At 39.1% G+C, this 13,370-nt stretch overlaps 2 protein-coding genes across 5 annotated transcripts in view; both read left to right on the forward strand.

Moving 5' to 3' along the window:
• Positions 1-13,370, forward strand: part of Gfrl (Glial cell line-derived neurotrophic family receptor-like) — a 305,325-nt gene that overhangs the window by 231,094 nt on the left and 60,861 nt on the right. For all 4 annotated transcript variants that reach the window (XM_074102667.1, XM_074102670.1, XM_074102671.1 and 1 more), the window contains exon 4: positions 3,473-3,592. In XM_074102667.1, the coding sequence (XP_073958768.1) occupies positions 3,473-3,592 (120 nt within the window). The remainder of the gene's footprint in view (positions 1-3,472; positions 3,593-13,370) is intronic.
• LOC141438735 (polyamine-transporting ATPase 13A3-like) overlaps positions 2,947-13,370 on the forward strand; it is a 426,124-nt gene continuing 415,700 nt past the window's right edge. The window contains exon 1 of the mRNA XM_074102666.1: positions 2,947-2,965. The gene's annotated coding sequence lies outside the window, so the exon portion shown is untranslated. The remainder of the gene's footprint in view (positions 2,966-13,370) is intronic.

Below are 13,370 nucleotides of genomic sequence, written 5' to 3' on the forward strand. Positions count from 1 at the left end.
CAGAATGGAACACAACAACGCTACTAAATTAAAAAGTTTATAATTTGACTAATATGTTGCGGGCAGAAAGAACAAACATGACATGGCCATAGGTGTAAGCGAGACGGAATATAATATGTCGCGCACTGCGAACTTTTACTCGTAGTCGTATTACAATGACGTATCCGTAAGCACAATTTCAAAGCGGTTTATTTTGAAATATTAAATGAATGAAATTGAAAATATGGAATGCGGGAAAATATTCAAGTAGTATGCGGGGATATTAATATGCGGTAGAACCCAAGCCTCAGTGGCTTATAGGTATAAAATGGAGTTAAAGGGAATAATTACATAAATTATGGCGGATGACAATTTTGAAATAAGTCCGAAAATTAGGAAATCAACTAAGAGTGCGGTTCGAAGGCCAAAAATATTTGCGCGGTTTAATGGACTGTATCAAGGTTGGCCTAAAACACTCTGTAGTTTTACCTATAAAGGCGGATGGAAATAATTTAATTGAAAAGCTGGTATTCACTCACCCTTAACTCCAGAAGCACTTGATGATGCTATTGCTGCGGTCTTGTATAGCTCTAAATCTTCCGGTGGGTTTTAAAATAATTAAATATATGCTGCGAAAAATACGTGGAGCGAAGCGCTGCTGTCGTAGTTGACAGACGACTCTTTTTCTTTTTTACTCTATATGTCATAGAGCAGGACGTGCGCGGAGGTTGGATGGATGGCGAAATACTTCCCATTTCAAATCAAAATACTCCATCCAACTTTATAGGCTCAAACATGTATTGTATTAAATTAAATAAAACTAAATATCAGTTGCGCTAGGCTTCTTATTTTAAACTGCCAGTCAAATAAACGAGCTTTTAATATTGCGGTCAGTGCACTTGACATCCACTGCATCTTTTACTCGTAAACGTCCGGCCGACGACGCATTAGGCCATTTCCGAATACATTGCGTGTGTTAGAGGTTAACAGCTGCGCTGTGAGCATTTCGACCGTGCAATGAACAGCGACAAAGAATGCCGCGCCACTGATGTCACAAAGTTCGAGATAGGAACTCGATTACTTAATTATTTTTCTTGGAAAAATAATAATTTATTTTAACGTAATTAAGTAGCTAACTTGTCATTTTATAAACAAATATTCAAACGGTAGCCCGTTAACAGACTATCCGTAAAATAGCAACAAAGAAACTCCTTAATCCTTCATCATCATCATATCAGCCATAGGATGCCCACTGTTGGGCATAAGCCCCATAGACCTCCGTTTCGGTCGGCAGCGGCCTGCATCCATCCTTAACCTGCAGCCTTGCCCCTAAATATACCCTACCCTATTCATATACCCTACCCTATAAATTACCCTATCTATCTGTCTTACTGTCTGTCTGTCACTTCTTCACACTAAAACAGCAGAACCGATTTCGACAAAAAATTTGTACGTATAGGATACATTTTATCCCAGAAAATTGCATAGTTTCCTCGAGAAAGCGGTAAACAAATTGCATGGCAGACGAAGTCGCATACAAAAGCTAATAACTAATATCTCTCGGATCTTAATCACAATCCATATAATCCATACTATACTATAGTGTTTGTATGTTTGTCCGTCTTTCACGCCGTAACGGAGCAACGGATCGACGTGATTTTTGGCATAGAGATAGTTTATGGGCCCGAGAATGACATAGGCTACTTTTTATCCCGGAAAAATGCACAGTTCCCGAGGGAACAGCGCGCGATAACCGAATACTACGCGGGCGGAGCCGCGGGCAAAATAGTATTATTATAAATGCGAAAGTGTGCGTGTTTGTGTGTTTGTATGTTTGTCCGTCTTTCACGTCGAAACGGAGCGACGGATCGACGTGATTTTTGGCATAGAGATAGTTTATGGGCCAGATAGTGACGTAGGCTACTTTTTGTCCCGGAAAAATGCACAGTTCCCAATAACCGAATTCCACGCGGGCGAAGCCGCGGACAAAAGCTAGTATAATATATATAATAATATCAATAAATGAGTCTATATAAAATCGATTTTCGAATAGATCTAAAATCAAAGGAAAAATATCAACTAATGATATCATTTGGATTCCACAAGTCTTACAGTACAGAAGCACACCCTAAGGAGCGCGACTGTACGCCTCTGGACGTACCTGCATGGATCAATAGCAGCCAGGGTCGAGAGCCGTATTTCCAGCCAGGCTATTCTGGTACCAGTCCGCTGAATAAATCTGTTGCTGTGGCTCGACTGGTTTTAACATCGCGCAGAAACACTTACTGGAAATGCATTCCCCTCTGTAAAAAAACAGCCAATTGCAAGTAGGACTTGAGCACCGAAGATTCCGTACAAATTTGTAGGAGTCCATAAATATTAAACTTTGCATTTGTATGTGTTTTGTTGGTGTTGTTTATAATCAGCTTTATGATTATTTATTTATTTATTTGTTGCTGTTTATCTCATTGCCTATATTTATTTTAGACGTATGTGTTATGTATTCGTAGATGTATTTCTGTTACGTTTTAATTTTCTGATCTACTTTTGATGCACCACCTGTTGTAAACTAGTCCTTCCTTCTTTCTATAAAAAAGGTTGCCTGGAAAAGAATCCTATAGGTTTTTCGGTTACGGCGATTTGTATAGAAAATAGTTTTGACCACTTATTTGGCTGACATACTTATTAAAAATATATTTATTTAAATTATTAAAAATAGCCTGTCCAGCATTTTTTTATCAAATCCATTTCTGATATATTTTCTAATATACAACTACCGTGTACTACATGAAACTACCGTGAGACTCACTCATATTAAATATATTGACCAGGATAACTCACGTCTTAAACCGAGTTTAGCTCGACATGTTTCGCGCTATTTCGTAGCCCTACTTCTCAGGAGCGTTGCAGCGCTGAGTCGCGTTGCTCCGAAGACGAAGGGCTACGGATTAGCCCGAAACATGTCGAGCTAAACTCGATTTAAGACGTGAGTTATCCGGGTCAATATATTTAATACGGTGCAGATTTTTTTAAGTTCGGATCTTCTACTGTTGTATTTCCATTCCATCTCGATTCTTTATTGAGCATACGTAGTACCACATCAGAGTCTCATTTCAAATGCAAAATAGTGATGTTTTTCTTGGAACCATCTGTGTTGTTTTAGGTCTGTTATAGAAAGTTCGAAGGGTCATGAGCTTTAGCACAAATTAGCATGATATTCTATATATTCTTTGAAACCTGATCTTTTTCTTGGCGTTCTTACTTTTATTGCCTACCAGCTTTTTTACCCGCGGCTCCATTTGCGTGAATAATAACATCTGGCAGTTAAACTAAAAAAAAAACTTATGTCCTAGGTACCGAAGTTGAATCTCTTCTGGTCGGAAGAGGTTGCAGTGACCTTGGAGATGAAATATTTCCTAAAAGTAAAGTAAAGCCAGGGTGAATTAACTGCAACTTTTGAAGGAAATACTAATGTAAATATCCATTGTTCCAGGACCGGGCGTGAAAGCCATGGCAATTTTGAACTGCCTGCTGGCTCGCCAACTCTGCTTCGAAGACGCCTCCTGCTCGGCCATCCTGGAAATCATCCCTCGTGTCTGCGGCTCTGAACTTGGTAAGTTACTAATTTAAATTGTAAGAGTATAGTGACGGTACAATCACCAGCAGTAATATCTGCACAGCGGAACATGTGCAGCAGGGGTGTTGCAGATATTCGCATCCGCATTAAATTTAATATTCGCATAAAATCATATGAATCATAATGCGGATTCGGGTGTCGAACAATTGGGTATAGAACGATTTAGCGGCGGCGCGTGTAGGGCACGTACCTATGTACTATTTTCGCCCTTAACCAATAGGAATTTCGTTACGTTTTTGATTCGTTGATCGAGCGCTTACACCTACTAATAGAGTAGTATTTATTAGATATTTAAGTATGGGCACTTTGTTGTGTCAGATTTTGATGCTGGTGACTGTACATCATGAATGGTATGAAATTACGGAATAAATATCATGGGACAATTAACCTGTCCCAGCCTGTCTCAAACTAAGCGAAGCCCATGGGTACCAGGAAACGAACAAACATACTTATTTATAAGTAGAATACATACTTAAATATACATGAAACGTCCAAGACTCGAGAATAACCATTCGTGTTATTCATACAAATATCAGCCCCGACCGGGGATCGAACCAGGCTCAAGCTCCATAGCCAGGTTCTCTAACCACTTCGCTATCCGATTGTCAAACTCTTACTGAGTTCCCATAAGATAGCCATAAATTACATCTTGATCTTTGTATATGTCATGTGAAGTCCTATGCTGCGCAACTTAAAGAACCCAGCAGTTGGGTTCCGTAAACTGGGGTTACTTTAGGAAATTTTGAAGCTTCTTTGATAGGTTTGAAATGGTTATAAAACGCAAATATTCATAGCTTCATTGAGCAAATGAAGTAAAAAGTAAGGTAATTTATGAAGGTAGGTATTTCACTGCCACATATGGTCTAAAAATATAAGGACACGGCGTAAAAACTGTTTTCCAAAGTAGCCCTTGCATTTTAAAGTAACCCCGTTAACTTCTGTTTGTAACCAATCATCATCTCAGTTCATACACGTCCCATTACTGAGCACAGGCCTGCTCGGATATGGAGCTTCACACACACTATTACATTTCTCCGCCGGCTTATGCAGATTTTCTTACGATGTTTTCCTTCAGCAAAAGCTCGTGGTAAACTAATGAAATTTCACACATTAATTTCAAAAAACTCAGAGGTGCAACCCGGGCTCGAACCCACGACCCTCCGCTTGAGAGGCTAGGTCAAACCACTAGTCCACCACGGCTTCAATTCTCGCTACATACCGAAAAAGCTGCTAACGGTTACGAGCGGCGCACGTAAAAGAACGAGAGAGTAAAGACCTGTGTAAAAACCTGAACCTTTATTAAAAAGTTACAGCATTGTTACTGAATATGCGAAGTTTGTTCGCATTAGCCAGCCACAATCGCGAGCTAACGGGGCCGGAAGCATAGTTTCTTTTGTCGGATCACACATTATGCATGAGGATACGAAGGATCCGACCACGACATCCTACCACTGGGCGCTTGTTACACCGACGTGTAAGCTCATCATCATCAGCCGGAAGACGTCCACTGCTGCACAAAGGCCTCCCCCTTAGAACGCCACAATGAACGACAACTCGCCACTTGCATCCACCGGTTTCTCGCAACTCTCACGTTGTCGTCAGTCCACCTAGTGGGACGTGCCAACGCTTCGTCTTCGGGTTAGTAGTCGCAACTCGAGGAATTTTCTCCCCCAACGGTTATTTCTTTTTCGGGTGATGTGGCCCGCCCATTGCCTCTACTCTACAACTTGCATATTAAGCTTGCGTGTAACCTCAGAATGAGAAGATTTTATTCGCTCAGTACTTCCCTGTAATGGCTCTCAAAATCATAACAAAACTTCTTATGAATAAAATGATGTAGAATAGTAGCAGAAACACGTATATACAAAGGTACTCGTAAATAATGAAATCAAGCACTATCCGTCTGTCTGTACACAACTCTCGATGGAAACCACGTTTAGGCAAGCATGTCGAGAAATGACCAGCGACTCATTGGTTTGATGACCAAAAATTGATGGCAATAGTTGAATGAAGGAAACCAAGAAGAAGGCATGACGTAACATGAAGGGGTCCCCCTCCCCTTCTTCACACGGCAATCCAGAATGGGTCAACTTATTTTCGGTCGCCGTGGCTCAAACTGGACTTTTATATAAAAACGAATGCAGCAGAAATTACGTGACCGAAAATACGCCGCACATGACTGAAAAAATTACGCTCGTCTGGCCTCACTCTAATAAATAATAAATAAATACAACAAACATCTCTATTCTATCTATCTATAACAGCCCTTATCGCGCCCGTCTTCCGACATAGGCCTCCTCTCTATGTACTTTTCCAGTCTTGCCTATCCATTGCCACTCGCATCCAGTTCACGCCAACTTGCTGCCGGATATCATCTGTCCATCTTTTTGGTGGTCGTCCTCTACCGCGGGTGTTAGCACGGGGTCTCCACTCCAGGACAACACACATACGATTAAAAAATGACATGTAATTTATTGGATTTGGATGTAAATATGAATGGTTTCGTTAGACAAATCTCACGCGTGAATGCTTGAAATATGAAACAATTTGCCCAGCTGCACGGTGTGATAGAAGGCCTCTAACATCCAGTATTTTGACCTTTCCCCATTCTCTGGGGAGGCGGGAATAAAACATCAGCTCACAGTCTGAAACAGAGAGTGTCTTCATTGTACCGGGAATATAACAGATGATATCAGTAAGCAATGATGCTGTGCACCGTGCACCTATAGGACTTCGTTTACTTTAGCATTAGAATGAAGGGCAGCGATCTTGATGTGCCTTTTTATTTATTATTATTGAAAACACTTTTGAAAAATAAGTCACTGTAAAGTAACAACTATACAGGGTGTCTGACCATGGGGATTTAAATATGGGTCTACTTTTTACCCGACTACGATGAAGGAGACGCGTATGTATGTATGTCATCTATTTTTATGTCCTCTCGTAACTACTCAACACACAAGTACACTTTCAAAAAAAAATATACCAGTTTAAAAAATATGAAATAAAAAAACTTAAATTTAAAATAAAAAACCCCCGACATAAAAAAACGCCCGAAGAAAACACCGACAAAACGCCGCCAAAAAAGACAACTAAAAAATAAAAATAATTATGCACTGCCTAGCTGTTGCCCGCGACTTCATCTGCGAAGAATTCGTTTATCCCTATCCCGCGAAGAATATGCTGGTTTCCCACAAAATGAGCCTAAGTTAATTTAGTGTAAGTACCTAGTAATATTGTTTTATCCAAGCTAAGGTTAATACTTTAAAAATACAACATATGTACTTTAGTTTCCTGTTCATGTGCGAAATTACATTTGAAATTTACCACGAGCTTTACTTTAAAGGAAAACATCATGAGGAAACCTGCACAAACCTGCGAAGCAATTCAATGGTGTGTGTGAAGTTCCCAATCCGCATTGGGCCCGCGTGGGAACTACGGCCCAAGCCCTCTCATTCTGAGCAGCCTGTCAGCAGTGGGACGTATATAGGCTGGGATGATGATGATGTTGCAATAGTTATCTACTTAGCTATTACAATAAATCTCTGTTACAAAAGCGAACTAGTAACAGTAGATTATGTGTCGGTCGTTATGTGGCCCCAGAAAGCACACTTAACCTTTGCTCACAAGTTGAAATTTCTTGTACTTAATACGCTACCATTTTTAGTGAGCACGATGTAAGTCAAAAGCGAATCCGAATTGTGATTAGATAAGTGCAGCGCAGAAAAACTGAAATACATGAGCTGATGACATTACAAGGTCAAAAAAAATTCGTCGCACTCGACCAAGGACCGAGAAAGGGGAAAAAGTTGGCAGCTTCTACCCAGGGGGCCCAGATAACAATGAAACAGAAATAATAAAGACAATTATGTAGGTACTTATCTTTTTCGCGCGACTTCTTCCGCAAAGTATTCTTTTATCAGCGTGCTGCGTAAACTTTTTTTTTTTTTTCAATGTTTATCTATAAAACAACCTCTAACCATTGCAGGACGAGGACTTCCGCAAATGGAGACTGTCAAGTTTTTGTCGTATAATCTATAGGTGTTGAACGCTACCTCTAAGCTCTCCGCTCCCGCTGCCTCTCTTCGCTTGCGCATCGCAGTTAACTTCACATGACTACACTTTTAATGCATTCGCACGTTCACTCCGAGCATATTCAGTTAATAAGTTTGGCTTTTATTAGACTTAGCCATTTAACTTTTTGTGCTAAAGATTCTTAGAACTTCTGTGAAATATCGCCCCGAATGGGACTAAAAAATAGCTCTAAATACGACTTGAGTAATGATTTGGTATGAATATGGAAAAACTTATAGAGAATTTGCTATTTCGTGGAATCCATTTGTCAAGGTAACAAATAAAAAGCTGTAAAAATTCTGAAATGTAATAGAAACACTCGATTTTTTCACATGTGAAAAGTACCTAAAATTTACATGAAAACTGCACCAACCACAGTTTTTAACCCCCGACGCAAAACGAGGGGTGTTGTAAGTTTGACTGCTATGTGTGTGTGTGTGTGTTGTGTCTGTGCACCGTAGCTCTTAAACGGGTGGACCAATTTGAATGCGGTTTTTTTTTGTTTGTAATCAGATTTCTTAACATACTTCAAAAAAAATCAAAAATCAAAATGGTTTATTAAAAGCAAAAACAAATTACAAGTAGGGTTTCCGTTGGTTCCACACTAGGCTAAGCCTGTCACGTGGAAACCTGATTCGGGGTACAAACAATTAATTTGATTAAATAACTAAATTTTGACAAAAATGGGTAAATTAAAAGTTAGGCAACAAAACGAACAAGTTGTGTGTGTGTGTGTGTGTGTGTGTGTGTGTGTGTGTGTGTGTGTGTGTAAAATTAATAACCTAACCGACTTCGAAAACTTAAAAACCCTCGACATTGTCATTTTAACGTCTCAAAACGTCTGAACCGATTTTAATGAAACATTAAGATATTTATTATATCATTTTTTTATACGACCAGATGGCCTAGTGGCTATAGAACCTGACTACGAAGCTTGTGGTCCCGGGTTCGATTCCCGTGTCGGGGCAGATATTTGTACGAAAAATACGAATGTTTGTTCTCGGGTCTTGGGTGTTTAATATGTATTTAAGTATGTATCTATATCTATATAATTATATTTATCCGTTGCTTAGTACCCATAACACAAGCTTTGCTAAGCTTACTTTGGGACTAGGTCAATTGGTGTGAATTGTCCCGTGAAATTTTTTTTTATTACTATTATTTGCTTCAAGTTTCATCACACCAAATAATTACAGTGTATATTTTATTAATATTCAATCAATAGAACGAGCCCCATGCTTTGATCACATTGATTCCACGACCTCGAAAATCAAAATCGATTCACTTGTACCACATATGTGACCCCGATTCATTGTTGGGCTCCGAGTACACTGGCAGCGCGACGTTCAAGGACCCATTGTCTTGTATGGAACAGGGGCCATATGAAATTCAGTATTTAGCGATGGTTAGTTCCGGGTTTGAATCGATTAATATTCTTTCTAAGACGTGACTGAGGTTTATATTATTTTCACGTTTCAAAATTAATCCTACTAATACTAAATGTGAAAAATTGTGTGCGTTACGCGTATGTTTTGTTATCACTCACGCTAAAATGGCAGGACGGATTTGGGTAATTTATTACGTAGATAGAATAACACTTACCGGGTGTGGCCTATAATACGAGCAAATAATTAAAACATAGATCATACTCCTTAAACTGAACAACATTAATTCAGCGACTTTTAAAAATAATTAGGTATTTTTTTAATTTTTATTAAGTACACTTTTAAGTTTATTTGAAGAAGCAATGTAAAGCAAAATACTTGATGTTTGTAGCGTGACGGCGACGTCAGTTGGGTTCTAGGATGGCGTACATTGATAGCAGTATTTAATTTGTATGAAAAAAGGGAAAATTCAAAGACTCCATTATTTTTAAAAGGCGCTGAACTAATGTTGTTCAGTTTGATGAGGACGATCTATGTTTTAACTTTTTGCTTGTAATAGGTACAGGCCACATCCATACTTATCATCCTGATATTCTTACGACTATAATTATTAAGTATTGCCAAATAAACCCGGACTTGATCTTGTAGTAGTGTATGACCGAGTTCATCTCACTATCTGTCCAAAAATTCCACTGTCTATCCATAAACAGCTTTAAACAATTCACAAACGTATTCAAACACTCAACACCCCTGAGAAAACATGATTTACCGCACGTGTTAACCCGATACAGGGTTGCCATACGGGAAAATGACGTGCCCTGATAAAAATCCTGACATCACTCTAAAAGTCTTGACATTTCTGTAGTTCAAAATTTATTGGAATCTCTTTAACTGTTATTTAGTCTATTTTTAATTGTTTTGAAATAATTATTATTGGTTTTGTTAATTACTCGCTACTTACATTTATTATTTTAATCATTAAAATTGTGTAAACTATGTAACAGATATGAAAACATATAATGTAATTTTGTTTTTATTTTATTAAATGATGTTATTTCTAAAAACCCTGACACTTGCCAAGTCCGGGTGCAATCCTGGCAAAGGGTCAAAAATCCTGACATCTCAGGCCAAATTCTACGTATGACAACCCTAACCCGATACTAAATTGTTTGTCCGTAACATTATTAGTCAGTTTAACAATTTGCGCAAAATCCACTGAGCCAAATTGAACTTTATTTACCAGCAGTTAATAAAATATTACGAGCTCTAACCAAAAAATCCCCGAGGAAATAAAATTAAAATTACAGCTCTAGAGCAATAAAGTTTCTTGAGGCAAAACACGTGTTTGGAACGCAAATGAAAATACGAATTGTTACGTTATTCTAACTGCGCAGAAATTCTCGGATACAAATGAGGCATAGTAAAGCCTTCTATTTAAAAAAAAACGGAGCGATGTTCTAGTCTAGAATAAGTGTATTCACAGGACCGTTCTGGAGACGTTTTCAAGACCAACCTTACCAATTCTTCTAAATTCTTCTTGATCTTTGTAACCTACCTATGTTCCACAAATAAACTTCTATTCTATTCAACAGTAGGCTAGCCTTTACGTATAAGTACATTATACAGTACAGATATAGTACAGCCAACTTTTAAGAAAAAAAAAATGGTTGAAAATCGAATTTGTAATAAATCGGATCCTTTTGAAGACATTTTTTCCTAACCTTATTTCTTTCGTGTCGTCATGTCCATCTTAGTAGTAGTGAGTCAGGTGTGGACTTACGAGTATAGTCGTCTATCTCATCTATATTCTATCTGTTGCGGCGTAGAGCTGGATGATTAGGTTCGGCTTGCAGGCGGGTTACCAGCAATAAGTGAGCTTGTTTTTTCAGGACAATATAGTTTAATTCTAACTCGATATAATTTTACAGAGCTTTTAAAAGTAAAAAGAAAAGGTATTAAAAATGCGTGCGCATCGGCGCTGTAAGGTAAAGGCGAATGCCGGACGGTGGTGCGCACCCCTCTCGCCGAGAGTCTTGACCAATCAGAGCAGCCGTAAATGACGTGATATTGAAGCTGATTGGTTCCCGATGTCGTGATATGTGTACGGTAGGCGTCGCTTGTTGCAATATGCATTTTTGCGTATCATTGTGTACAGTCATCCACACAAGTTGCATAGACACTATCTATTGGTCTTCTATCACGTCTGCTAGTGTGTGCGAAACCGACTTCAAACTGATAGATTTTTTTTTGTAGTCGGTTATTTTTTTTACAGTAAAATATCGCCAATGCGTACACAATACAATTGGCAGTAGCACTGCAGGCAGGGTCCTACAGACAGTAATCTATTTCTGACACTTTTCGTGCCACTAAATACCCTTATAATACTCCGAAATACCAGTTCCCAAACCGCAGTACCGACGCAGGGAAAGCATGTCCCCAATTTCTAACTTACCTAAATAATATTCAGAGTGTACTTGACAAGTCGGAGGGTGCTCGAACGTCGTCGACTGTACTCCAGCGGGTTTATACGCAGGCATCATTAGTGTCCGTCCTTTGCATGTATTAAAAAAAGTATCAGTGTCAGATATTATCGGATTATACTTGGATAAACCTCAAGGTTAATCAGGACACGTTTTTGGCACGATGAGATTAGGGTAGTTGGCATAAAAACACTTTATTTATCAAGCGGGCTGCAGCTCCCTGTACGAAGTCCGTCTGGATCGCTTCCACATACTTACAACAGTGACACCAGTGGGTCTTTCTAGTCATGACATACGGAGCTGAAACGTGGACGTTGGGTCGATTCCAGGGAATGGTACTTTGCGCTGTAGCAGAACGCCATCAGTACTAGCGCTGCCTACCCTGCTACCTATTCAATACACGCCATAGACAGTATAGCTTTCCACCAGTTCAAGGTCACTCAGCGAGCTATGGAACAAGCTATGCTCGGAGTATCTGAAGGATAGAATCCACAACGAGACTGTCCGACACAGAACTAAAATGTCGTCGACATAGCTCAGAGAATTAGCAAGTTGAAGTGACACACTTCTCACTGCTGGCACTATGGCCTCCTTTCAAAATGAGAAGGCTGAGGCTGCAGTTCCCACGCGGGCCCAGTGCGGATTGGGAACTTCACGTTTCCATGCAATTGCTTCATAGATGTGCGGATGTTTCTTCACTATTTAAGGTCCTTAAGTTCTTCAAAGTTTCACAAACATTTACAAGAAAAAGTTAAATATACAGTCTCTCAAACCAGTAACTAACAACCGCCAAGTTAAAAACTCAAAGTTGAGCCCGTATAATAGCGGGTATTGTTCGTTGTCCGGGTCCGGCACCGCATCACGGTATACCCGGACATGAGCACTATACCAACCGGAGGCGTCATGCGTATGAGAAATCAAATGTCAGTTTTTGTCGGTCTGTGGAAAGGCGTGGCGTACGCATACGAAATGAAATAAGAGCTTTACCTTTTCTGCTCGCACATCACTATTGAGTAATTTATTTAGACATTTTGCTTAAGATGGTATAATATAAATATTTAGATACCACTTTTGGCAGTATAGCTCTACTAATACTATGTGAGGATAATAGTCAAGTAGATAGGTAATATGCGTTTAAATTGGAAGATTGAGATTGAAATGTAATGTTTAAAACTTTCGCAATTCATACTCATAAGCATTATCACTCAGGATATAATTTCAACTGTCTATACTGTCCAATATAATGGAGGAGGCCTATGTCTAACAGTGGACGTCCTGTGGCTGAGATGATGATGATGATACTGCTAAAGTTCCCTCGGCGTTTCGCCTATAATATTGTACCCATTTCATGTTAGTTATTACACACTATTGTTAGTACACAGACAATCCAGTTGTCCAAGAATGAGCAAAATTTGAGTTTGACACGCACATCGTACATAAAATGGGTATGACAACTAGTCTATTTTTTTATTCCAGTAAAGGGTTTGGCTTGTCATTGACGCTTCCAGATGCTTTGATACTGCAAGCCAGCTCTGGGTAATTTATATGTTCGGACACTTCACAAAAGAGCTGGTTTGCTGGCTACGTTTTACAGTTTTACGGTGGCTGAATAAAATTGAGAATGGTTTTGAATTTGGAACGGTTTTTTTCGTTTTTGTGGCCAGTGGGTTTTGTCAAATTTATTTATGTTAATAAACCCTGGTAGTGTAGGGTAGGGGCCGGTTCTCTAATTTTTCATTTCATATTGATAATGAATCCCAAGTGTTGAAATATGATTGAAAGATTTTTTGTGACTGTAAGTACAAGGAGGTATTT

This window comes from Choristoneura fumiferana, chromosome 19, assembly GCF_025370935.1.
Source record: "Choristoneura fumiferana chromosome 19, NRCan_CFum_1, whole genome shotgun sequence".
In the NCBI taxonomy this organism is placed as follows: domain Eukaryota; kingdom Metazoa; phylum Arthropoda; class Insecta; order Lepidoptera; family Tortricidae; genus Choristoneura; species Choristoneura fumiferana.